The sequence below is a fragment of the Notolabrus celidotus genome, chromosome 24, assembly GCF_009762535.1.
Source record: "Notolabrus celidotus isolate fNotCel1 chromosome 24, fNotCel1.pri, whole genome shotgun sequence".
In the NCBI taxonomy this organism is placed as follows: Eukaryota; Metazoa; Chordata; class Actinopteri; order Labriformes; family Labridae; genus Notolabrus; species Notolabrus celidotus.
This window is the reverse complement of record NC_048295.1, coordinates 46206-74119: the sequence shown is the minus strand read 5'-3', so window position 1 is coordinate 74119 and position 27914 is coordinate 46206. Positions and strand designations below refer to the sequence as shown.

Here is a 27914-nt window from a genome sequence, read left to right as displayed (position 1 = left end):
TGGCATTGACTTGTATCATCAGAAACAGACAATCCAAAGCACGCTCACCTGGATAATAAAGGTTGTTTAATCAGTTCTTTAATGTTATTCTGCACTTGGATTTTGCACCCAGACTTCTTTAACATGTAGGTTATGTTTGTGTAAGTTAAACCAGGTCAAATCAGGTGAAAGGTGGGAGGCTTCTTTTTTTTAAGTGAGACAGAAGCTGCAGCAGCATGGGACAGGAAACAGAATACAGAGAATCAACAAAATAAAAGCATATAGTGGGGCTGATTCTGAAGGGTTTAAAACGACTTCCTATTTTGATTTGTTTTTAATAGTCTTTAGTGTAGAGTATTATTTGTATCATTAACCAATAAATAAATATCAATATAAATTATAACTTAACCTGATTCTTCATAAGAATAAAGTTTAGAATAAAGTATTTCATCTTACTCTGTTTATTATCTAGATCATATTTTAGTCACTTTTTTAAGTTTATACTGTCTTATTTTAAACTATTATTGACACCAGTTTATTTACTTCTTCTGCTTCTTCTTCTTCTTCTTCTTCTTCTTCTTCTTCTGCTTCTTCTTCTTCTTCTTCTTCTTCTGCTTCTTCTTCTCTTCTTCTTCTGCTTCTTCTGCTTCTTCTTCTTCTTCTTCTTCTTCTTCTGCTTCTTCTTCTTCTTCTTCTTCTGCTTCTTCTGCTTCTTCTTCTTCTTCTTCTTCTTCTTCTTCTTCTTCTTCTTCTGCTTCTGCTTCTTCTTCTTCTTCTTCTTCTTCTTCTTCTTCTTCTTCTTCTTCTGCTGCTTCTTCTTCTTCTTCTTCTTCTTCTTCTTCTTCTTCTGCTGCTTCTTCTGCTTCTGCTTCTTCTTCTTCTTCTTCTACTGCTTCTTCTGCTTCTTCTTCTTCTGCTTCTTCTGCTTCTTCTTCTTCTTCTGCTTCTTCTTCTTCTTCTTCTTCTGCTTCTTCTTCTGCTTCTGCTTCTTCTTCTTCTTCTTCTTCTGCTTCTTCTTCTGCTTCTGCTTCTTCTGCTTCTTCTTCTGCTTCTGCTTCTGCTTCTGCTTCTACTTCTTCTGCTTCTTCTTCTTCTGCTTCTTCTTCTTCTTCTTCTGCTTCTTCTTCTTCTTCTTCTTCTTCTGCTTCTTCTGCTTCTTCTGCTTCTTCTTCTGCTTCTTCTTCTTCTTCTTCTTCTTCTTCTGCTTCTTCTTCTTCTTCTTCTTGTTATTGTTATTGTTATTGTTATTATTGATTTATTGTTCCATTAAACCGCTTTATGTTATTTTATTTTGAAGGTCTTAACAGCCGGAAGTGATGGACAGATGTTGTCGGACTTCATTTTTTGAGTTCTTGTAGTTTTTTCTTGCAACAGAAACATGTCGACGAGCAAGCAAGGAGATATTTTGTGCTTCTTTATCAACGGGAAAAAGGTATTTAACATTTACTGAAGTTATATTACTGCTTGTCGACTTGAAGGGAGCTTTAGCTGCATGTTTTTTTTAACTCTAAACTTTGTTTATTAAGAGTTTCTAACTGTTTGCATCATGCAAACTGCTGGTAAAAGTTGTTTTTGTGTCTCATTTAACATGTTTAGTAGTTTTTAAATTAAAAAAGTCACTTGATGTTGCAGAAAAACTCGTTAGAGTGGTGATTTCAATGAGTGGTATAACGCAGAGTTTTGTGACCTGTCAGATTGTGTGACCCAGAGGGGCTGATTGGTAAATAATTAGAGCAACAATAAAGAAGGAACATGTAGTTAGTGACGCACTTTATAAACATGAAACATCAACAAAGTGTTCATTTAAAGGTGAAAAAACAAATAATATAAATTAAATTAATTAATCTATTAACTATATACATTTTATTTGAATATTAATTATAAATGTAGGTATTTTGGTATTTAAATTAAGCTTTATTTCACTGGGTGCATGGTTCTATCTCAGAGAAATGTGCAGAAATAAATCAATATGACAGGGAAACTCATGTTTTTATAATAGCTTAATCAGTTTAATCATATTTAAAGCTTTAATCCGTAATATTTGATGAATAAACAAAACACACACATGCATAATTAATCATGAATCTATTCTTCTCCTTTGATAACAGGTAACACAGAAGCATGCCGACCCTGAGACCATGCTGCTGTCCTTCCTCAGAGAGAAGAGTATCCTTTCCATTTAATATTTACTGTTATGTTGACATGATTCAGCATGAACAGCGCCACCTACAGGTGTTTAAAGAAAGTGCCTGTGTGTTTCACCTTGACTGTGACCCCAGTGAGGTTAACTGGGACAAAGTCTGGCTGTGGCGGCGGAGGCTGCGGGGCGTGCACAGTCATGGTGTCCCGCTATCAACCTGCCACTAAAACCATCATGTATCCTTTTATTTGTGTTATAAATCACATGACCCTGCTGCTGCGCTCTGATTGGCTGAACGCTTGCAACTCCAAACAAGATCTTTTTACCTTAAATGACCCGAAGAGCTCGCACTTCCTGGTGTTGCAGCGATGTTTTCAGAGTAATGACATAACAAACAGAGTATTTAGGAACAGAGAGGTGTCCAGAGTTTGAAGTTTGAAGTGTGGGAGATTCAGATGTTGGCAGTAAACAGATTTTCTGTGGTGGCTGTAGTTATTTTCCATCCTGGCTTCAAACCAACATCTGTCTTTTTTCATCACTCTGACAATCAGTCCCACACACACAGAGCCAAATGAAAAACAGACACTGGACAGAAACTGCATACCAGTTCTCCAGAAGGTCTACAGAGGGACACAAAACAACTACAAATGTGCAAAACATAAATGAGGAGACAAAAAAGCTGCACAGGGAAGAAAAACAACCACAGGATGAGACTGAAACTTGCAAAAGTTTTACTATCTGTTGTCCCAAAAGTTGCAGCTTTACTCGTCCCTGTAAGGGCAGCCATAGAGTTTCAGTGAATCAAGCTTCCTTGACCAGGTCAGCCATTTCTCCGCCAACGCCTGCCTGCTGCCGCTCTGCCAGCTTCACGGAGCCGCCGTCACCACGGTGGAGGGCATCGGCAGCACCAAGACCAGAATCCACCCGGTGCAGGTCAGTCATGATCCTGAGACCCTCAAGTTCTGCCACAGAGATGTGTTTATTTAGCAGTAGCTGCAGGATCTAACAGCTTTGAATTTGTGCAGATCTGCAGCCCTCAACAAACCGTCCTCTCTACTGCAAAAGCACAAACCAGAGATGCTCTGGTCATAAAGCTGTCTATGAAACGTCTAACTGCAGGTTCTGTGTCTGTAGGAGCGGATAGCGAAGGCTCACGGCTCTCAGTGTGGCTTCTGCACCCCGGGGATGGTGATGGCCATGTACACCCTGCTGAGGAACAGACCTCAGCCCAGCATGGAGGACATCCAGGAGGCTCTGGCAGGTTTGTTTACCTGTTTGGAGGAAATGAGAGCTGCACCGAGCCGCGTCCTCATCGTCTGTGTTTGCTTTTCAGGAAATCTGTGTCGCTGCACCGGTTATCGACCGATCGTGGACGGCTGCAGGACATTCTGTCAGGTACAAAGCTCACCTCAACATCACATACAAGATATACTGTACTGTGGTGCATTAAAAACACTGAACATTAAAGCTTGGTGTGGTGTGATTTTCATTTGAATCAAAGGAGGAAACAAGCTGCTGCAAAGTCAACGGGAACGGAAACTGCTGCATGAACGGAGGGAATCGTACGGATGAGCCTGAGCATGTGAGCGTTTCTTTCAGGTGTGCTCTGCTTCTTCGTAGTTTGTTGTTTTCTTTGTTGTCATCTCTTATAATCTTCCTCAGGAGCCGCCACAGCTGTTCCACAAAGAAGAGTTTCTGCCCCTGGACCCGACGCAGGATCTGATCTTCCCTCCGGAGCTGATCGTGAGTCATCAGATGTTTCACTCAGCAGTCAGTGATTTTATACTTCATCATTTGAAAATTACTTAAGATACAAAACCAGCGCTCTCTCTGCAGCTGGCGAGCGAGAAAGAAACCCCTCAGACCCTCACCTTCCTCGGGGAGAGGATGAGCTGGGTGTCCCCCGTCTCTCTGGAGGAGCTGGTCCAGCTGAAGACCAGAAACCCTAAGGCTCCGCTGGTCATGGGAAACACCAACATCGGTGAGCAGGATGTTTTATCTGAAGCTTGTTACACTTTGTATTAGTTGTTTAATGTTCTCAGTTGATGAAACTTTTAAAGTCTGGGTATTTTATTGCAACATTCAGATTCATTGAAGCTTTGGTTCCTCCACTTATGTTTCAGGCCCTGATATAAAATTCAAAGGTGTTCTGCATCCACTCATCATCTCTCCAATCAGAGTGAAGGAGCTGTTTGAGGTCACTCACACTTCAAACGGTGGGTCACGTGGAGACGATCATAAACAATAACTTCCTGGTTTCTCAGAGTCCTCGTGTCCCTGAGGTTCCCTTGCAGCGTCATGTTGATCATCCTGGTGTCTCTGCAGGTGTTTGGGTCGGAGCGGGCTGCACCCTGGCCGAGCTTCGATCCCTCATGGAGAAGCTTGTGACGCAGTTTCCAGAGGAGAAAACTGAACTGTTCAGAGCTCTGATCCAGCAGCTGGGGAACCTGGGGAGCGTGCAGATCAGGAATGTTGCTGTAGGTAGACTTCACTCCAACTTTCCTCCTTACCTGAACGATTCACAGCACAGAGACTGATTTTATCTCTCTCTTTGGCTTATTTAGTCCCTCGGGGGTCAGATCATCAGTGCGTATCCAAACTCAGACCTGAACCCAGTTCTGTCTGCTGGGAAATGCAAAGTGAGCGTCGTATCAAACGGTGAGTTCAAGGTTTGGAGGAATCTGATGCTGAGGCTTCAAACGATGTAGACGTGTTCACTTCCCTTCTGTGTTTCTGAACCATCAGGAGGAAGACGAGAGGTTCCTCTGGATCAAGACTTCTTTGTGAGCTTCTGTAAAACCGTCCTGAAGCCGGAGGAGATCATCGTTTCTGTTTTCATCCCCTTCACCAGAAAGGTAAAGATGATCCTCAGCAGAATCAAAAACATCCCTTCCCTTAAAAGTTGTCGAGTGTTTATGTCGTGAAAGCGTTAACACCTGTCCGTCCTGCAGGGAGAGTTTGTCCGAGTGTTCCGCCAGGCTCCGAGGAAGGAGACTTCCTTTGCCACGGTGACCTCAGGGATGAGAGTGTTTTTCTGTGAGGGGTCCAGAGTCGTTCAGGACGTCAGTATTTACTACGGAGGGATGGGAGCGACGACAGTCAGCGCTGCTAAAACCTGCGCCGCCATCGCCTCAAGGTTCCTACTTTCACTTTGTCCTCTTCTCTGTGTCTTTTCTTCTCCTCTTGAGAGCCACTTAAGATGCATTGCGTCCTCAGGTCCTGGGACGATGAGACCCTCACCCGGGCGTACGACGTCCTCCTGGATGAGTTGGATCTCCCTCCGTCAGCTCCAGGGGGAAAGGTGGAGTTTCGTCGCTCTTTATCTCTCAGCTTCCTCTTCAAGTTCAACCTGGAGGTCCTGCAGAAGCTCAGAGAGATGGTGGGACAGGACGATGATTTAAAGAGACTGCAGTTTTAGTTTCCCTGAAATGTAAGACTTAAATGAAGTTTCTTTTTACAGGAAGTCATCACAGACGAGCTTCCATCTAGGATGCAGATTCAGCCTTTACCCCGAGAGATTGGACCCAGCCTGCAGGAGTTCCAGGTCAGAGATCTACTGGAAACAAATACTTAATATCCAACGTCTAGAATAAACCTGACCAGCTTCCTTGTCCTCCTCCAGCATGTCTCCAAGGACCAGAGTGAGCAGGACCCAGTGGGACGTCCCATCATGCACCGCTCTGCCATCAGCCAGGCCACCGGTGAGGCGATTTACTGCGACGACATGCCCCCCACAGATGGAGAGCTCTTCCTGTCTGTGGTCACCAGCGCTCGAGCACACGCCAAAATCACGTGAGTGAACAGAAACCTTCTCTGTCAGACTTTATAAACATGAATGAATGTTTTATTTTACTCGTCTTTGGTGCGACAGAGGACTGGATGTGAGCGAGGCGCTGAAGCTTCCTGGAGTCGTCGACGTCATCACGGCCAAAGATATTCCTGGGAAGAGAGTGCGGTCGTCGTTCGGGTACGATGAGGAGGTGCTCGCTCAGAGTGAGGTGAGCATGAGCATCGCTTTATTTCTTATGCCAATACATGGACTGAAGTTTTGGCTTTCCACTGACAGTTTGATTTTCTCTCTGGCGGTTGGTCTGCAGGTGTCGTGCGTCGGTCAGATGGTGTGTGCGGTGATCGCTGATACGAGGGAGCACGCCAAACGAGGAGCTTACGCCGTGAAGATCAGCTACAAGGACCTGCCTGACCCTGTTTTCACCACAGAGGTCAGTTAAAGGACACCCTTAATGACTGTAATAAGGACTGATAAAGGACACCCTTAATGACTGTAATAAGGACTGTTAAAAGACACCCTTAATGACTGTAATAAGGACTGTTAAAAGACACCCTTAATGACTGTAATAAGGACTGATAAAGGACACCCTTAATGACAAGAGTGTATCTGGTGGTGAAGGGGTTAAGAGGTTGGACTGGCAGTCTGAAGGTTGTGAGTTCGATTCTAACCTGAGGCAAAGTGAGTTTTAAAGTCCAACAGCCAAAGCACCATGATAAATATACCTGGAGCTGAGGTCAACTTTAAAACTGGACTTTAAAACTCACTTTGCCTCAAGTAAGAATCGAACCCACAATCTTCGGACTGCCAGTCCGTCCTCTTAACATCTTCACCACCGGGATACAGTCTTTAACTCAGCTCCGGGTATATTTGTCATGGTGCTTTGGCTGTTGTACTTTAAAACTCACTTTGCCTCAAGTAAGAATCGAACCCACAACCTTCGGACTGCCAGTCCAACCTCTTAACCCCTTCACCACCAGGACATACTCTTGAAGTCAGCTCCAGGTGTAATAAGGACTGATAAAGGACACCCTTAATGACTGTAATAAGGACTGATAAAGGACACCCTTAATGACTGTAATAAGGACTGTTAAAGGACACCCTTAATGACTGTAATAAGGACTGATAAAGGACACCCTTAATGACTGTAATAAGGACTGTTAAAGGACACCCTTAATGACTGTAATAAGGACTGATAAAGGACACCCTTAATGACTGTAATAAGGACTGATAAAGGACACCCTTAATGACTGTAATAAGGACTGATAAAGGACACCCTTAATGACTGTAATAAGGACTGATAAAGGACACCCTTAATGACTGTAATAAGGACTGATAAAGGACACCCTTAATGACTGTAATAAGGACTGTTAAAAGACACCCTTAATGACTGTAATAAGGACTGATAAAGGACACCCTTAATGACTGTAATAAGGACTGATAAAGGACACCCTTAATGACTGTAATAAGGACTGTTAAAAGACACCCTTAATGACTGTAATAAGGACTGTTAAAAGACACCCTTAATGACTGTAATAAGGACTGATAAAGGACACCCTTAATGACTGTAATAAGGACTGTTAAAAGACACCCTTAATGACTGTAATAAGGACTGATAAAGGACACCCTTAATGACAAGAGTGTATCTGGTGGTGAAGGGGTTAAGAGGTTGGACTGGCAGTCTGAAGGTTGTGAGTTCGATTCTAACCTGAGGCAAAGTGAGTTTTAAAGTCCAACAGCCAAAGCACCATGATAAATATACCTGGAGCTGAGGTCAACTTTAAAACTGGACTTTAAAACTCACTTTGCCTCAAGTAAGAATCGAACCCACAATCTTCGGACTGCCAGTCCGTCCTCTTAACATCTTCACCACCGGGATACAGTCTTTAACTCAGCTCCGGGTATATTTGTCATGGTGCTTTGGCTGTTGTACTTTAAAACTCACTTTGCCTCAAGTAAGAATCGAACCCACAACCTTCGGACTGCCAGTCCAACCTCTTAACCCCTTCACCACCAGGACATACTCTTGAAGTCAGCTCCAGGTGTAATAAGGACTGATAAAGGACACCCTTAATGACTGTAATAAGGACTGATAAAGGACACCCTTAATGACTGTAATAAGGACTGATAAAGGACACCCTTAATGACTGTTATAAGGACTGATAAAGGACACCCTTAATGACTGTAATAAGGACTGTTAAAGGACACACTTAATGACTGTAATAAGGACTGATAAAGGACACCCTTAATGACTGTAATAAGGACTGATAAAGGACACCCTTAATGACTGTAATAAGGACTGATAAAGGACACCCTTAATGACTGTAATAAGGACTGTTAAAGGACACCCTTAATGACTGTAATAAGGACTGATAAAGGACACCCTTAATGACTGTAATAAGGACTGTTAAAAGGACACCCTTAATGACTGTAATAAGGACTGTTAAAGGACACCCTTAATGACTGTAATAAGGACTGTTAAAAGACACCCTTAATGACTGTAATAAGGACTGATAAAGGACACCCTTAATGACTGTAATAAGGACTGTTAAAGGACACCCTTAATGACTGTAATAAGGACTGATAAAGACACCCTTAATGACTGTATAAGGACTGATAAAGGACACCCTTAATGACTGTAATAAGGACTGTTAAAAGACACCCTTAATGACTGTAATAAGGACTGTTAAAAGACACCCTTAATGACTGTAATAAGGACTGTTAAAAGACACCCTTAATGACTGTAATAAGGACTGTTAAAAGACACCCTTAATGACTGTAATAAGGACTGATAAAGGACACCCTTAATGACTGTAATAAGGACTGATAAGGGACACCCTTAATGACTGTAATAAGGACTGATAAAGGACACCCTTAATGACTGTAATAAGGACTGTAATAAAGACACACTTAATGACTGTTATAAGGACTGTTAAAGGACACCCTTAATGACTGTAATAAGGACTGTTAAAGGACACCCTTAATGACTGTAATAAGGACTGTTAAAAGACACCCTTAATGACTGTTATAAGGACTGTTAAAGGACACCCTTAATGACTGTAATAAGGACTGTTAAAGGACACCCTTAATGACTGTAATAAGGACTGTTAAAAGACACCCTTAATGACTGTAATAAGGACTGTTAAAAGACACCCTTAGTGACTGTTATAAGGACTGTTAAAGGACACCCTTAATGACTGTAATAAGGACTGATAAAGGACACCCTTAATGACTGTAATAAGGACTGATAAAGGACACCCTTAATGACTGTAATAAGGACTGTTAAAAGACACCCTTAATGACTGTAATAAGGACTGATAAAGGACACCCTTAATGACTGTAATAAGGACTGATAAAGGACACCCTTAATGACTGTAATAAGGACTGATAAAGGACACCCTTAATGACTGTAATAAGGACTGATAAAGGACACCCTTAATGACTGTTATAAGGACTGTTAAAGGACACCCTTAATGACTGTAATAAGGACTGTTAAAGGACACCCTTAATGACTGTAATAAGGACTGTTAAAAGACACCCTTAATGACTGTTATAAGGACTGTTAAAGGACACCCTTAATGACTGTAATAAGGACTGTTAAAGGACACCCTTAATGACTGTAATAAGGACTGTTAAAAGACACCCTTAATGACTGTAATAAGGACTGTTAAAAGACACCCTTAATGACTGTTATAAGGACTGTTAAAGGACACCCTTAATGACTGTAATAAGGACTGATAAAAGACACCCTTAATGACTGTAATAAGGACTGATAAAAGACACCCTTAATGACTGTAATAAGGACTGTTAAAGGACACCCTTAATGACTGTAATAAGGACTGTTAAAAGACACCCTTAATGACTGTAATAAGGACTGATAAAGGACACCCTTAATGACTGTAATAAGGACTGTTAAAGGACACCCTTAATGACTGTTATAAGGACTGTTAAAAGACACCCTTAATGACTGTAATAAGGACTGTTAAAAGACACCCTTAATGACTGTAATAAGGACTGATAAAGGACACCCTTAATGACTGTTATAAGGACTGTTAAAGGACACCCTTAATGACTGTTATAAGGACTGTTAAAAGACACCCTTAATGACTGTAATAAGGACTGATAAAAGACACCCTTAATGACTGTAATAAGGACTGTTAAAAGACACCCTTAATGACTGTTAAAGGACACCCTTAATGACTGTAATAAGGACTGTTAAAAGACACCCTTAATGACTGTAATAAGGACTGTTAAAAGACACCCTTAATGACTGTAATAAGGACTGTTAAAAGACACCCTTAATGACTGTATAAGGACTGATAAAGACACCCTTAATGACTGTAATAAGGACTGATAAAGGACACCCTTAATGACTGTAATAAGGACTGTTAAAAGACACCCTTAATGACTGTAATAAGGACTGATAAAAGACACCCTTAATGACTGTAATAAGGACTGATAAAAGACACCCTTAATGACTGTAATAAGGACTGATAAAGGACACCCTTAATGACTGTAATAAGGACTGTTAAAGGACACCCTTAATGACTGTAATAAGGACTGATAAAGGACACCCTTAATGACTGTAATAAGGACTGATAAAGACACCCTTAATGACTGTAATAAGGACTGATAAAAGACACCCTTAATGACTGTAATAAGGACTGATAAAAGACACCCTTAATGACTGTAATAAGGACTGATAAAAGACACCCTTAATGACTGTAATAAGGACTGATAAAGGACACCCTTAATGACTGTAATAAGGACTGTTAAAGGACACCCTTAATGACTGTAATAAGGACTGATAAAGGACACCCTTAATGACTGTAATAAGGACTGTTAAAGGACACCCTTAATGACTGTAATAAGGACTGTTAAAGGACACCCTTAATGACTGTAATAAGGACTGATAAAGGACACCCTTAATGACTGTAATAAGGACTGATAAAGGACACCCTTAATGACTGTAATAAGGACTGTTAAAGGACACCCTTAATGACTGTAATAAGGACTGATAAAGGACACCCTTAATGACTGTAATAAGGACTGATAAAGGACACCCTTAATGACTGTTATAAGGACTGTTAAAAGACACCCTTAATGACTGTAATAAGGACTGATAAAGGACACCCTTAATGACTGTAATAAGGACTGATAAAGGACACCCTTAATGACTGTAATAAGGACTGATAAAAGACACCCTTAATGACTGTTATAAGGACTGTTAAAGGACACCCTTAATGACTGTAATAAGGACTGATAAAGGACACCCTTAATGACTGTAATAAGGACTGTTAAAAGACACCCTTAATGACTGTAATAAGGACTGTTAAAGGACACCCTTAATGACTGTAATAAGGACTTATAAAGGACACCCTTAATGACTGTAATAAGGACTGTTAAAAGACACCCTTAATGACTGTAATAAGGACTGATAAAGGACACCCTTAATGACTGTAATAAGGACTGTTAAAAGACACCCTTAATGACTGTAATAAGGACTGATAAAGGACACCCTTAATGACTGTTATAAGGACTGTTAAAAGACACCCTTAATGACTATAATAAGGACTGTTAAAAGACACCCTTAATGACTGTAATAAGGACTGATAAAGGACACCCTTAATGACTGTAATAAGGACTGTTAAAAGACACCCTTAATGACTGTAATAAGGACTGATAAAAGACACCCTTAATGACTGTAATAAGGACTGATAAAGGACACCCTTAATGACTGTAATAAGGACTGTTAAAAGACACCCTTAATGACTGTAATAAGGACTGTTAAAAGACACCCTTAATGACTGTAATAAGGACTGTTAAAAGACACCCTTAATGACTGTAATAAGGACTGTTAAAGGACACCCTTAATGACTGTAATAAGGACTGTTAAAGGACACCCTTAATGACTGTAATAAGGACTGATAAAGGACACCCTTAATGACTGTAATAAGGACTGATAAAAGACACCCTTAATGACTGTAATAAGGACTGATAAAGGACACCCTTAATGACTGTAATAAGGACTGATAAAGGACACCCTTAATGACTGTAATAAGGACTGATAAAGGACACCCTTAATGACTGTAATAAGGACTGTTAAAGGACACCCTCAATGACAATAGTGTATCTGGTGGTGAAGGGGTTAAGAGGTTGGACTGGCAGTCTGAAGGTTGTGGATTCGATTCTAACCTGAGGCAAAGTGAGTTTTAAAGTCCAACAGCCAAAGCACCATGATAAATTTACCTGGAGCTGAGGTCAAGAGTGTATCCTGATGGTGCAGGGGTTAAGAGGGAGCACTGGCAGTCTGAAGGTTGTGGGTTTGATTCTTACCTGAGTCAAAGTGAATTTTAAAGTCCAACAGCCAAAAAACATAACTATAAATACGGGGGGTTATACCACTGAGATTTTGAAAGGATGTCTCAATAATGTATTGTTATTATATATAGTAGGCTTTCTATGTTTGTACATAAATAATATAGAAAGCCAACTATATAATATCAATACATTAATAAGACGTCCTTTCAAAATCTCAGTGGTATAACCCCCCCAGTGGTATAACCCCCCCAGTTTACTTGTTGTGGAATTCGGGGGGCAGCGGCCCCCCTTCTGGTTCCCCCGCGTATGTGGGATTCGGACGTCCTGTCCGAGACTGTGCAATTCCAAACGCCCTCCAGCCTTCTGTACAGTTGTAATTCCCATATGCCACAAGGCACCGCGTATGTGGGATTCGAACATCCTGTCCGAAACTGTGCAATTTACAGTTGTAATTCCCATACGCCACAAGGCACCGCATATGTGGGATTCGAACATCCTGTCCGAAACTGTGCAATTCCAAACGCCCTCCGGCCTTCTGTGCAGTCATAATTCCCATACGCCACGAGTCACCATTCTTGGACTTTTGGTCAGGACGTATTTATAGTCATGTTTTTTGGCTGTTGGACTTTAAAACTCACTTTGCCTCAGGTAAGAATCGAACCCACAACCTTCAGACTGCCAGTCCGTCCTCTTAACATCTTCACCACCGGGATACAGTCTTTAACTCAGCTCCGGGTATATTTGTCATGGTGCTTTGGCTGTTGGACTTTAAAACTCAGTTTGCCTCAAGTAAGAATCGAACCCACAACCTTCAGACTGCCAGTCTGTCCTCTTAACCCCTTCACCACCGGGATACAGTCTTTAACTCAGCTCCGGGTATATTTGTCATGGTGCTTTGGCTGTTGGACTTTAAAACTCAGTTTGCCTCAAGTAAGAATCGAACCCACAACCTTCAGACTGCCAGTCCGTCCTCTTAACATCTTCACCACCGGGATACAGTCTTTAACTCAGCTCCGGGTATATTTGTCATGGTGCTTTGGCTGTTGGACTTTAAAACTCAGTTTGCCTCAAGTAAGAATCGAACCCACAACCTTCAGACTGCCAGTCTGTCCTCTTAACCCCTTCACCACCGGGATACAGTCTTTAACTCAGCTCCGGGTATATTTGTCATGGTGCTTTGGCTGTTGGACTTTAAAACTCACTTTGCCTCAAGTAAGAATCGAACCCACAACCTTCAGACTGCCAGTCCGTCCTCTTAACATCTTCACCACCAGGATACAGTCTTTAACTCAGCTCCGGGTATATTTGTCATGGTGCTTTGGCTGTTGGACTTTAAAACTCAGTTTGCCTCAAGTAAGAATCGAACCCACAACCTTCAGACTGCCAGTCCGTCCTCTTAACATCTTCACCACCGGGATACAGTCTTTAACTCAGCTCCGGGTATATTTGTCATGGTGCTTTGGCTGTTGGACTTTAAAACTCAGTTTGCCTCAAGTAAGAATCGAACCCACAACCTTCGGACTGCCAGTCCAACCTCTTAACCCCTTCACCACCAGGATATACTCTTGAAGTCAGCTCCAGGTGTAATAAGGACTGATAAAGGACACCCTTAATGACTGTAATAAGGACTGATAAAGGACAACCTTAATGACTGTAATAAGGACTGTTAAAAGACACCCTTAATGACTGTAATAAGGACTGTTAAAGGACACCCTTAATGACTGTAATAAGGACTGTTAAAAGACACCCTTAATGACTGTAATAAGGACTGTTAAAGGACACCCTTAATGACTGTAATAAGGACTGATAAAAGACACCCTTAATGACTGTTATAAGGACTGATAAAAGACACCCTTAATGACTGTAATAAGAACTGTTAAAGGACACCCTTAATGACTGTAATAAGGACTGTTAAAGGACACCCTTAATGACTGTAATAAGGACTGTTAAAGGACACCCTTAATGACTGTAATAAGGACTGTTAAAGGACACCCTTAATGACTGTAATAAGGACTGTTAAAAGACACCCTTAATGACTGTAATAAGGACTGTTAAAAGACACCCTTAATGACTGTAATAAGGACTGATAAAGGACACCCTTAATGACTGTAATAAGGACTGTTAAAAGACACCCTTAATGACTGTAATAAGGACTGATAAAGGACACCCTTAATGACTGTAATAAGGACTGATAAAGACACCCTTAATGACTGTAATAAGGACTGTTAAAAGACACCCTTAATGACTGTAATAAGGACTGTTAAAAGACACCCTTAATGACTGTAATAAGGACTGTTAAAAGACACCCTTAATGACTGTAATAAGGACTGATAAAGGACACCCTTAATGACTGTAATAAGGACTGTTAAAAGACACACTTAATGACTGTAATAAGGACTGTTAAAGGACACCCTTAATGACTGTAATAAGGACTGTTAAAGGACACCCTTAATGACTGTAATAAGGACTGATAAAGGACACCCTTAATGACTGTAATAAGGACTGATAAAAGACACTCTTAATGACTGTAATAAGGACTGTTAAAAGACACCCTTAATGACTGTAATAAGGACTGTTAAAAGACACTCTTAATGACTGTAATAAGGACTGTTAAAGGACACCCTTAATGACTGTAATAAGGACTGATAAAAGACACCCTTAATGACTGTTATAAGGACTGTTAAAAGACACACTTAATGACTGTAATAAGGACTGTTAAAGGACACCTTTAATGACTGTAATAAGGACTGATAAAAGACACCCTTAATGACTGTAATAAGGACTGATAAAGGACACCCTTAATGACTGTAATAAGGACTGATAAAGGACACCCTTAATGACTGTAATAAGGACTGATAAAAGACACCCTTAATGAATGTTATAAGGACTGATAAAGGACACCCTTAATGACAAGAGTGTATCTGGTGGTGAAGGGGTTAAGAGGTTGGACTGGCAGTCTGAAGGTTGTGGGTTCGATTCCTACCTGAGGCAAAGTGAATTTTAAAGTCCAACAGCCAAAGCACCATGATAAATATACCTGGAGCTGAGGTCAAGAGTGTATCCTTTTGGTGCAGGGGTTAAGAGGGAGCACTGGCAGTCTGAAGGTTGTGGGTTCGATTCTTACCTGAGGCAAAGTGAATTTTAAAGTCCAACAGCCAAAAAACATGACTATAAATACGGGGGGTTATACCACTGAGATTTTGAAAGGATGTCTCAATAATGTATTGTTATTATATATAGTAGGCTTTCTATGTTTGTACATAAATAATATAGAAAGCCAACTATATAATATCAATACATTAATAAGACGTCCTTTCAAAATCTCAGTGGTATAACCCCCCACTGGTATAACCCCCCCAGTTTACTTGTTGTGGAATTCGGGGGGCAGCGGCCCCCCTTCTGGTTCCCCCGCGTATGTGGGATTCGGACGTCCTGTCCGAGACTGTGCAATTCCAAACGCCCTCCAGCCTTCTGTACAGTTGTAATTCCCATATGCCACAAGGCACCGCGTATGTGGGATTCGAACATCCTGTCCGAAACTGTGCAATTTACAGTTGTAATTCCCATACGCCACAAGGCACCGCATATGTGGGATTCGAACATCCTGTCCGAAACTGTGCAATTCCAAACGCCCTCCAGCCTTCTGTGCAGTCATAATTCCCATACGCCACGAGTCACCATTCTTGGACTTTTGGTCAGGACGTATTTATAGTCATGTTTTTTGGCTGTTGGACTTTAAAACTCACTTTGCCTGAGGTAAGAATCGAACCCACAACCTTCAGACTGCCAGTCCGTCCTCTTAACATCTTCACCACCGGGATACAGTCTTTAACTCAGCTCCGGGTATATTTGTCATGGTGCTTTGGCTGTTGGACTTTAAAACTCAGTTTGCCTCAAGTAAGAATCGAACCCACAACCTTCAGACTGCCAGTCCTTCCTCTTAACCCCTTCACCACCGGGATACAGTCTTTAACTCAGCTCCGGGTATATTTGTCATGGTGCTTTGGCTGTTGGACTTTAAAACTCAGTTTGCCTCAAGTAAGAATCGAACCCACAACCTTCAGACTGCCAGTCCGTCCTCTTAACATTTTCACCACCGGGATACAGTCTTTAACTCAGCTCCGGGTATATTTGTCATGGTGCTTTGGCTGTTGGACTTTAAAACTCAGTTTGCCTCAAGTAAGAATCGAACCCACAACCTTCAGACTGCCAGTCTGTCCTCTTAACCCCTTCACCACCGGGATACAGTCTTAATTCAGCTCCGGGTATATTTGTCATGGTGCTTTGGCTGTTGGACTTTAAAACTCAGTTTGCCTCAAGTAAGAATCGAACCCACAACCTTCAGACTGCCAGTCCGTCCTCTTAACATCTTCACCACCGGGATACAGTCTTTAACTCAGCTCCGGGTATATTTGTCATGGTGCTTTGGCTGTTGGACTTTAAAACTCAGTTTGCCTCAAGTAAGAATCGAACCCACAACCTTCAGACTGCCAGTCCGTCCTCTTAACATCTTCACCACCGGGATATAGTCTTTAACTCAGCTCCGGGTATATTTGTCATGGTGCTTTGGCTGTTGGACTTTAAAACTCAGTTTGCCTCAAGTAAGAATCGAACCCACAACCTTCAGACTGCCAGTCCGTCCTCTTAACATCTTCACCACGGGGATACAGTCTTTAACTCAGCTCCGGGTATATTTGTCATGGTGCTTTGGCTGTTGGACTTTAAAACTCACTTTGCCTCAAGTAAGAATCGAACCCACAACCTTCGGACTGCCAGTCCAACCTCTTAACCCCTTCACCACCAGGACATACTCTTGAAGTCAGCTCCAGGTGTAATAAGGACTGATAAAGGACACCCTTAATGACTGTAATAAGGACTGATAAAGGACACCCTTAATGACTGTAATAAGGACTGATAAAGGACACCCTTAATGACTGTAATAAGGACTGATAAAGGACACCCTTAATGACTGTAATAAGGACTGATAAAGGACACCCTTAATGACTGTAATAAGGACTGTTAAAGGACACCCTTAATGACTGTAATAAGGACTGTTAAAGGACACCCTTAATGACTGTAATAAGGACTGTTAAAAGACACCCTTAATGACTGTATAAGGACTGTTAAAGGACACCCTTAATGACTGTAATAAGGACTGATAAAGGACACCCTTAATGACTGTAATAAGGACTGTTAAAGGACACCCTTAATGACTGTTATAAGGACTGTTAAAGGACACCCTTAATGACTGTAATAAGGACTGTTAAAAGACACCCTTAATGACTGTAATAAGGACTGATAAAGGACACCCTTAATGACTGTAATAAGGACTGTTAAAGGACACCCTTAATGACTGTAATAAGGACTGTTAAAAGACACCCTTAATGACTGTAATAAGGACTGATAAAGGACACCCTTAATGACTGTAATAAGGACTGATAAAGGACACCCTTAATGACTGTTATAAGGACTGTTAAAGGACACCCTTAATGACTGTAATAAGGACTGTTAAAGGACACCCTTAATGACTGTTATAAGGACTGTTAAAGGACACCCTTAATGACTGTAATAAGGACTGATAAAGGACACCCTTAATGACTGTAATAAGGACTGATAAAGGACACCCTTAATGACTGTAATAAGGACTGATAAAGGACACCCTTAATGACTGTATAAGGACTGTTAAAGGACACCCTTAATGACTGTAATAAGGACTGTTAAAGGACACCCTTAATGACTGTAATAAGGACTGATAAAGGACACCCTTAATGACTGTAATAAGGACTGATAAAGGACACCCTTAATGACTGTAATAAGGACTGTTAAAAGACACCCTTAATGACTGTAATAAGGACTGTTAAAAGACACCCTTAATGACTGTAATAAGGACTGTTAAAAGACACCCTTAATGACTGTAATAAGGACTGTTAAAAGACACCCTTAATGACTGTAATAAGGACTGTTAAAGGACACCCTTAATGACTGTAATAAGGACTGATAAAGGACACCCTTAATGACTGTAATAAGGACTGATAAAGGACACCCTTAATGACTGTAATAAGGACTGTTAAAAGACACCCTTAATGACTGTAATAAGGACTGTTAAAAGACACCCTTAATGACTGTTATAAGGACTGTTAAAGGACACCCTTAATGACTGTAATAAGGACTGTTAAAAGACACCCTTAATGACTGTAATAAGGACTGTTAAAAGACACCCTTAATGACTGTAATAAGGACTGTTAAAGGACACCCTTAATGACTGTAATAAGGACTGTTAAAAGACACCCTTAATGACTGTAATAAGGACTGTTAAAAGACACCCTTAATGACTGTAATAAGGACTGTTAAAGGACACCCTTAATGACTGTAATAAGGACTGTTAAAAGACACCCTTAATGACTGTAATAAGGACTGTTAAAAGACACCCTTAATGACTGTTATAAGGACTGTTAAAGGACACCCTTAATGACTGTAATAAGGACTGTTAAAAGACACACTTAATGACTGTAATAAGGACTGATAAAGGACACCCTTAATGACAAGAGTGTATCTGGTGGTGAAGGGGTTAAGAGGTTGGACTGGCAGTCTGAAGGTTGTGGGTTCGATTCTAACCTGAGGCAAAGTGAGTTTTAAAGTCCAACAGCCAAAGCACCATGATAAATATACCTGGAGCTGAGGTCAAGAGTGTATCTTGGTGGTGCAGGGGTTAAGAGGGAGCACTGGCAGTCTGAAGGTTCTGGGTTCGATTCTTACCTGAGGCAAAGTGAATTTTAAAGTCCAACAGCCAAAAAACATGACTATAAATACGGGGTGTTATACCACTGAGATTTTGAAAGGATGTCTCAATAATGTATTGTTATTATATATAGTAGGCTTTCTATGTTTTTACATAAATAATATAGAAAGCCAACTATATAATATCAATACATTAATAAGACGTCCTTTCAAAATCTCAGTGGTATAACCCCCCCACTGGTATAACCCCCCCAGTTTACTTGTTGTGGAATTCGGGGGGCAGCGGCCCCCCTTCTGGTTCCCCCGCGTATGTGGGATTCGGACGTCCTGTCCGAGACTGTGCAATTCCAAACGCCCTCCAGCCTTCTGTACAGTTGTAATTCCCATATGCCACAAGGCACCGCGTATGTGGGATTCGAACATCCTGTCCGAAACTGTGCAATTTACAGTTGTAATTCCCATACGCCACAAGGCACCGCATATGTGGGATTCGAACATCCTGTCCGAAACTGTGCAATTCCAAACGCCCTCCGGCCTTCTGTGCAGTCATAATTCCCATACGCCACGAGTCACCATTCTTGGACTTTTGGTCAGGACGTATTTATAGTCATGTTTTTTGGCTTTTGGACTTTAAAACTAACTTTGCCTCAGGTAAGAATCGAACCCACAACCTTCAGACTGCCAGTCCGTCCTCTTAACATCTTCACCACCGGGATACAGTCTTTAACTCAGCTCCGGGTATATTTGTCATGGTGCTTTGGCTGTTGGACTTTAAAAGTCAGTTTGCCTCAAGTAAGAATCGAACCCACAACCTTCGGACTGCCAGTCTGTCCTCTTAACCCCTTCACCACCAGGACATACTCTTGAAGTCAGCTCCAGGTGTTATAAGGACTGATAAAGGACACCCTTAATGACTGTAATAAGGACTGTTAAAGGACACCCTTAATGACTGTAATAAGGACTGTTAAAGGACACCCTTAATGACTGTAATAAGGACTGTTAAAAGACACCCTTAATGACTGTAATAAGGACTGTTAAAGGACACCCTTAATGACTGTAATAAGGACTGTTAAAGGACACCCTTAATGACTGTAATAAGGACTGTTAAAAGACACCCTTAATGACTGTAATAAGGACTGTTAAAAGACACCCTTAATGACTGTAATAAGGACTGATAAAGGACACCCTTAATGACTGTAATAAGGACTGATAAAAGACACCCTTAATGACTGTAATAAGGACTGATAAAGGACACCCTTAATGACTGTAATAAGGACTGATAAAGGACACCCTTAATGACTGTAATAAGGACTGTTAAAGGACACCCTTAATGACTGTAATAAGGACTGATAAAGGACACCCTTAATGACTGTAATAAGGACTGATAAAAGACACCCTTAATGACTGTAATAAGGACTGATAAAGGACACCCTTAATGACTGTAATAAGGACTGATAAAAGACACCCTTAATGACTGTAATAAGGACTGATAAAAGACACCCTTAATGACTGTAATAAGGACTGATAAAGGACACCCTTAATGACTGTAATAAGGACTGTTAAAGGACACCCTTAATGACTGTTATAAGGACTGATAAAGGACACCCTTAATGACTGTTATAAGGACTGATAAAAGACACCCTTAATGACTGTAATAAGGACTGTTAAAGGACACCCTTAATGACTGTAATAAGGACTGTTAAAGGACACCCTTAATGACTGTAATAAGGACTGTTAAAGGACACCCTTAATGACTGTAATAAGGACTGTTAAAAGACACCCTTAATGACTGTAATAAGGACTGTTAAAGGACACCCTTAATGACTGTAATAAGGACTGTTAAAGGACACCCTTAAATGACTGTAATAAGGACTGTTAAAAGACACCCTTAATGACTGTAATAAGGACTGTTAAAGGACACCCTTAATGACTGTAATAAGGACTGATAAAGGACACCCTTAATGACTGTAATAAGGACTGTTAAAGGACACCCTTAATGACTGTAATAAGGACTGATAAAAGACACCCTTAATGACTGTAATAAGGACTGATAAAGGACACCCTTAATGACTGTAATAAGGACTGATAAAAGACACCCTTAATGACTGTAATAAGGACTGATAAAAGACACCCTTAATGACTGTAATAAGGACTGATAAAGGACACCCTTAATGACTGTAATAAGGACTGTTAAAGGACACCCTTAATGACTGTAATAAGGACTGTTAAAAGACACCCTTAATGACTGTAATAAGGACTGATAAAGGACACCCTTAATGACTGTAATAAGGACTGTTGAAAGACACCCTTAATGACTGTAATAAGGACTGTTAAAAGACACCCTTAATGACTGTAATAAGGACTGATAAAGGACACCCTTAATGACTGTAATAAGGACTGATAAAGGACACCCTTAATGACAAGAGTGTATCTGGTGGTGAAGGGGTTAAGAGGTTGGACTGGCAGTCTGAAGGTTGTGGGTTCGATTCTAACCTGAGGCAAAGTGAGTCTTAAAGTCCAACAGCCAAAGAACCATGATAAATATACCTGGAGCTGAGGTCAAGAGTGTATCCTTGTGGTGCAGGGGTTAAGAGGGAGCACTGGCAGTCTGAAGGTTGTGGTTTCGATTCTTACCTGAGGCAAAGTGAATTTTAAAGTCCAACAGCCAAAAAACATGACTATAAATACAGGGGGTTATACCACTGAGATTTTGAAAGGATGTCTCAATAATGTATTGTTATTATATATAGTAGGCTTTCTATGATTGTACATAAATAATATAGAAAGCCAACTATATAATATCAATACATTAATAAGACGTCCTTTCAAAATCTCAGTGGTATAACCCCCCCAGTGGTATAACCCCCCCAGTTTACTTGTTGTGGAATTCGGGGGGCAGCGGCCCCCCTTCTGGTTCCCCCGCGTATGTGGGATTCGGACGTCCTGTCCGAGACTGTGCAATTCCAAACGCCCTCCAGCCTTCTGTACAGTTGTAATTCCCATATGCCACAAGGCACCGCGTATGTGGGATTCGAACATCCTGTCCGAAACTGTGCAATTTACAGTTGTAATTCCCATACGCCACAAGGCACCGCATATGTGGGATTCGAACATCCTGTCCGAAACTGTGCAATTCCAAACGCCCTCCGGCCTTCTGTGCAGTCATAATTCCCATACGCCACGAGTCACCATTCTTGGACTTTTGGTCAGGACGTATTTATAGTCATGTTTTTTGGCTGTTGGACTTTAAAACTCACTTTGCCTCAGGTAAGAATCGAACCCACAACCTTCAGACTGCCAGTCCGTCCTCTTAACATCTTCACCACCGGGATACAGTCTTTAACTCAGCTCCGGGTATATTTGTCATGGTGCTTTGGCTGTTGGACTTTAAAACTCAGTTTGCCTCAAGTAAGAATCGAACCCACAACCTTCGGACTGCCAGTCCGTCCTCTTAACCCCTTCACCACCAGGACATGCTCTTGAAGTCAGCTCCAGGTGTTATAAGGACTGATAAAGGACACCCTTAATGACTGTAATAAGGACTGATAAAGGACACCCTTAATGACTGTTATAAGGACTGTTAAAGGACACCCTTAATGACTGTAATAAGGACTGTTAAAGGACACCCTTAATGACTGTAATAAGGACTGTTAAAAGACACCCTTAATGACTGTAATAAGGACTGTTAAAGGACACCCTTAATGACTGTAATAAGGACTGTTAAAGGACACCCTTAATGACTGTAATAAGGACTGTTAAAAGACACCCTTAATGACTGTAATAAGGACTGATAAAGGACACCCTTAATGACTGTAATAAGGACTGATAAAAGACACCCTTAATGACTGTTATAAGGACTGTTAAAGGACACCCTTAATGACTGTAATAAGGACTGTTAAAAGACACCCTTAATGACTGTAATAAGGACTGTTAAAGGACACCCTTAATGACTGTAATAAGGACTGTTAAAGGACACCCTTAATGACTGTAATAAGGACTGTTAAAAGACACCCTTAATGACTGTAATAAGGACTGATAAAGGACACCCTTAATGACTGTAATAAGGACTGATAAAAGACACCCTTAATGACTGTTATAAGGACTGATAAAGGACACCCTTAATGACTGTAATAAGGACTGATAAAGGACACCCTTAATGACTGTAATAAGGACTGATAAAAGACACCCTTAATGACTGTAATAAGGACTGATAAAGGACACCCTTAATGACTGTAATAAGGACTGTTAAAGGACACCCTTAATGACTGTAATAAGGACTGTTAAAGGACACCCTTAATGACTGTAATAAGGACTGTTAAAGGACACCCTTAATGACTGTAATAAGGTCTGTTAAAGGACACCCTTAATGACTGTAATAAGGACTGTTAAAGGACACCCTTAAGGACTGTAATAAGGACTGTTAAAGGACACCCTTAATGACTGTAATAAGGTCTGTTAAAGGACACCCTTAATGACTGTAATAAGGACTGATAAAGGACACCCTTAATGACTGTAATAAGGTCTGTTAAAGGACACCCTTAATGACTGTAATAAGGTCTGTTAAAGGACACCCTTACTGACTTTTATAAGGACTGTTAAAGATATTCCTCTATAATAAAGTGTTATTTCTCTGTCATGAAAAGAAACTCTGACTTTGTGGGTTTGTTGCTTCTTTATGTGACAGGAGGCCGTGGAGAAGTCGTCGTTCTTTGAGCCTCAGAGGACACTGGAGAGAGGAAACGTCACTGAAGCTTTTAAAACTGTCGATCAAACTTATGAAGGTAAAAAAGTCTTATTCTATTCATGCAAGTAAAACCTTGTGCTGTGTTTTTCACACACAGTCGGAGCAAAGTTGGGACATTTCCCTCTCTCGCTGCTGCTGTTCTTGTACTTTGGATTCGTCCTCTGATCCAGACTCCTTTCCTCTCTGTGATTGTGATTGTTGACTCAGGAGAGATTAAAATGGGGGGGCAGGAACATTTCTACATGGAGACGCAGAGCATGCTGGTCGTCCCGGTCGGAGAGGAGACGGAGTTCAACCTTTATGTCTCCACCCAGTGGCCGGCTTTAACACAGGTACACACACATTTTACACACTCTGATTCAGATATCACTGAAGTCATGAGGGTATGGCCTTATATGGTTATAATAAATAAGTCCCAAAGGCAATGTCTCTGTCTTTGTGTCACTTTATGTTGATGTGTGCTCTTTGCCTTCACTGCAGGATGTTGTTGCAGAGACGTTGGGCATCCCGTCGAACAGAGTCACCTGTCACGTCAAAAGGATGGGCGGAGCTTTTGGAGGGAAGGTCACCAAAACGTCTATTCTGGCCGGTATCACGTCTGTGGCAGCGTGGAAGTGAGTCTTTAAAACACAAGAAGGATTCAAACTGCTCACGAGAGACTGAGGAAACACATTAAAGGACATTAGATGACACATGAAGTTGTATTATATATAACTGTCTTCATTCCTCAGGACCAATCGAGCCGTGCGCTGTGTGCTGGAGCGAGGAGACGACATGTTGATCACCGGAGCGAGACATCCCGTCCTTGGAAAATACAAAGTACGACAGACCGCTTTAAATCCACCAAGAGGTCAATCCATCTTTGAGTTCTGACATCTGACTGATGTGTGTTTCAGGTTGGGTTCATGAAAGACGGGAGGATCATGGCTGCAGACTTTCAGTACTACACCAACGCTGGAAACACCGTGGACGAGTCTCTTCTGGTCGGTGAAAGCAGCAGTGTCTGTTGATCAGCTGATGCATGTTCTATGTGAGTTATTAATTCTCTTCTTCTTCGTCCAGGTTGTTGATAAGGTTGTGCTCCACATGGATAATGCCTACAACATCCCCAACCTGCGAGGCTGCGCCGCCGCCTGCAGGACTAACCTGCCCTCCAACACGGCTTTCAGGGGCTTCGGCGTGCCGCAGAGCCTCCTGGTGGTGGAGAACATGATCAACGACGTGGCCTTGGCGCTGGGACGGCCTGCAGACCAGGTCTGAGTCCATGTTTGTGCTGAACTCCTGATTTGATTGATTGACGTAGTAAAGTAAGAGTCCTGTTTTAAACTCTCCTTCAGATTCGAGAGCTCAACATGTACAAGGGGCCGTCAGTGACTCCCTACAAGTTTGAGTTCAGCCCAGAGAACATGCTGCGCTGCTGGGAGGAGTGCAAGATGAAGGCCGAGTTCAACGCTCGCCGCGGAGCCGCCGACCAGTTCAACCTGCAGAACCGCTGGAAGAAGAGAGGCATGTCCATCATCCCCATCAAATACGGGATTGCTTTCGCAGAGAGCTTCTTGAACCAGGTGTGTGAGGTTCAGTTGGATCAATCACAGAGGCACCCTGAAGATTTTAAATGTGTGCTGATACGTTTGTGTGAAACAGGCTGCAGCTCTGGTCCACATCTACAAAGACGGCTCTGTTCTGGTCACTCATGGAGGGACAGAGATGGGTCAGGGGATCCACACCAAAATGCAGCAGGTATATAAACATCCAGGGCCTGTGATTAGATCCAGAAAGTTCCCTCTGAGAACTTCAGTGTGTTTTCTTTATCTCTACTCTCTGTCAGGTGGCGAGTCGGGAGCTCCACATCCCGCCCTCGAAGATCTACATCAGTGAAACCAGCACCAACACGGTCCCCAACACCTGCCCGTCTGCCGCCTCCTTCGGCACTGACGCCAATGGCATGGCTGTCAAGGTAGAGTCCAGATACAGTTCAACCTTTGGAATACGACACAGATGGATGTCATATTTATTTGTCTTTCATCCAGGACGCCTGCCAGATGCTGTACCAGAGACTGAAGCCCATGAGGGAGAAGAACCCCAAAGGATCATGGGAGAAATGGGTAAGATGTCACGAGGAAGGAAAACACGAAGTCTGATGAGCGGTGAGGAAATGTTTCTGTGTTTTGTCGTCAGGTGAACGCTGCATTCTTTGAGAAGATCAGTTTATCTGCGACTGGATTCTACAGGTGAGACAGAAACCACACAGGTGAGATGTTTTCATAAAGAGAGAGGGAGTGACAGGCGTCTGTGTGTCCGCAGGGGTCTAGACCTCTACATGGACTGGGAGAAAATGGAGGGTCAGCCTTACGCGTACTTCACATACGGGGCGTGTTGCTCTGAGGTGGAGCTGGACTGCCTCACTGGAGACTACAGGGTCAGATCTGTTTCATCTTTTCTCTCATGTAATTGTCCAAACCTTCAGAGTGTTGGAGATGTGTTTGCTCTTCTTGCATGCAGACGGTGAGGACGGACATAATGGTGGACATTGGTAGAAGTGTGAACCCCTCGGTGGACATCGGACAGGTGAGTCCGGACTGATTTGAACTTTAAAGGCAGAAACAGTAAAAGAAAAGTGGGAGATTTCACTCTTCCTTCCTCTGTTTGCTTTCTTTTCTCTCTCTCTCTCAGATTGAAGGAGCGTTCCTGCAGGGTTTGGGTCTCTACACGATGGAGGAGTTGAAGTTTTCCCCCTCCGGGCTCCTCTACACTCGAGGTCCGTCTCAGTACAAGATCCCCGCCATGTGTGACGTGCCGCTCTGCTTCAACGTCTACCTGCTGTCAGACAGCGACAACCCACACGCCATCTACTCCTCCAAGGTCAGACACACACCACACCCCTGCTGTGAGTCTGTTATCTTTTGAAAGAGACGTTCCTGATGATTTTCTTGCTCTGCAGGGGATCGGAGAGCCAACACTCTTCCTCGGGAGTTCAGTCTTCTTCGCCATCAAAGACGCCGTGGCTGCAGCACGCTCAGAGTCCGGGTTGGCCGGCCCATTTACTCTGAACAGCCCCGCCACGCCAGAGCGGGCCTGTCTCGCCTGTGCATCCCCGCTCACTCAGAAGGTACAAAGAGTGTGATCATCTGAATCTTTTCAGCTTTAGATTTCTTTCATCTCGTGCCTTTTTTAAGACGTCAAACACTTCAAAAAGAGGATTTAAATCCTCATTAAACGCCAACTCTTGAAGCTTAAAAATGTAGTTTCTTCAGTCAGTTTTAAATCCTGACACTTCAGTGTCTTCTTTTATTTCTGCTCATCTTTCTCTTCCCTGATGTTTCCTTATTTCAGGTTCCAGCATCCAAACCGGGATCGTTCAAACCGTGGGCCTTAGACATCTGAAATTGATTTTCTATTCCATCAAACTGAAGCTGACTGTAAAGTAAAAGTGTTTCTAACAAAGACAGCAAATAAAAACAGACGTTTTATTGACAACTCTCTTTACATGTACATTTTTAAGAAAAAAAATATATGATGTATTTTACGTTGTTTGACCCTTAACCTTCAGTGTCTTTGTTTCAATTAAAGAATAAATAACTGAACATTTATTGCACATGCAAAATAAACTCTTTGTTTTTCTTTGTATTCATCTGGTGGCAGAACAGAAAGTGTCAGTGTCAGCGATCGTCTGAGAAGTCAGGGATTAGTCTTTTTGAGGATGATCACACGTCGATGCACCAAGGGATCGACGTCAGAGAGGACGCCTGGAAAGGAAGTTAGGGAGGAGCTTGACAGGAGCAGGGTAGGAGATGCAAGTAAGCAGGGATGTTGGAAATGCTGTGCAGAAATTCTTTAAAGTAAGGAGACATAAAGTTCCTTTTTTGGCCATAGACCTTGGACATCTTCAGCTTAAAGTAAAAACCTTATGTGTCCCAAGACAATAAGGACACAAGACAGTAAGGACAATAAGTATATAAGCCTAATCACAAATATGAAACTTCTACATAACAATAAAAATACTATCTGTCCAAAGAAAGGTATAGAAGTACTTTTTTATATATATTTTTGGCCTGTTTGCCTTTAATTGACAGGACAGCTGAAGAGAGACAGGAAATGTGGGGAGTAGTGAGCAGGGAAAGGTAAGCAGGAAATGGTCAACCGGCCGGGAATTGAACTAGCAACCCCTGCAACGAGGACTGTGGCCTCTATACGTGGGGCACTTA

The 27914-nt window shown here is 41.8% G+C and overlaps 1 protein-coding gene across 3 annotated transcripts; it reads left to right on the top strand.

The window, feature by feature from the left end:
• Positions 1–103: 103 nt before the first annotated feature.
• Positions 104–27186, top strand: aox6 (aldehyde oxidase 6). 3 transcript variants are annotated; one of them, XM_034678139.1, is made up of 35 exons: positions 104–125; positions 1354–1411; positions 2088–2145; positions 2259–2355; positions 2944–3052; positions 3254–3380; positions 3453–3514; positions 3621–3701; positions 3782–3862; positions 3956–4100; positions 4243–4335; positions 4445–4596; positions 4684–4777; positions 4865–4974; positions 5071–5255; positions 5336–5498; positions 5580–5663; positions 5742–5911; positions 5991–6339; positions 23650–23746; positions 23917–24041; positions 24190–24323; positions 24441–24528; positions 24606–24692; positions 24772–24963; positions 25047–25274; positions 25354–25449; positions 25538–25666; positions 25740–25814; positions 25888–25940; positions 26014–26128; positions 26212–26277; positions 26383–26571; positions 26651–26818; positions 27043–27186. In XM_034678139.1, exons 2-35 carry the CDS (start codon positions 1358–1360, stop codon positions 27091–27093), a joined length of 4107 nt encoding a protein of 1368 aa, XP_034534030.1. In that variant the 5' UTR covers positions 104–125; positions 1354–1357; the 3' UTR covers positions 27094–27186. The 3 variants fall into 3 exon arrangements, with proteins under 3 accessions (XP_034534030.1, XP_034534031.1, XP_034534032.1); XM_034678140.1 differs by lacking the exon at positions 104–125 and having other exon boundaries at positions 1340–1411; positions 5991–6117; positions 6217–6339; XM_034678141.1 differs by lacking the exons at positions 104–125; positions 2259–2355 and having other exon boundaries at positions 1371–1411.
• Positions 27187–27914: the final 728 nt, after the last annotated feature.

Coding starts and splice junctions, on each gene's coding strand:
- aox6 (XM_034678139.1), top strand. CDS start 1,358: ATGTCGACGAGCAAGCAAGGAGATATTTTGTGCTTCTTTATCAACGGG. Junction 4,975..5,070: donor TCATCCCCTTCACCAGAAAG/GTAAAGATGATC, acceptor TCCGTCCTGCAG/GGAGAGTTTGTCCGAGTGTT. Junction 5,664..5,741: donor CCAGCCTGCAGGAGTTCCAG/GTCAGAGATCTA, acceptor GTCCTCCTCCAG/CATGTCTCCAAGGACCAGAG.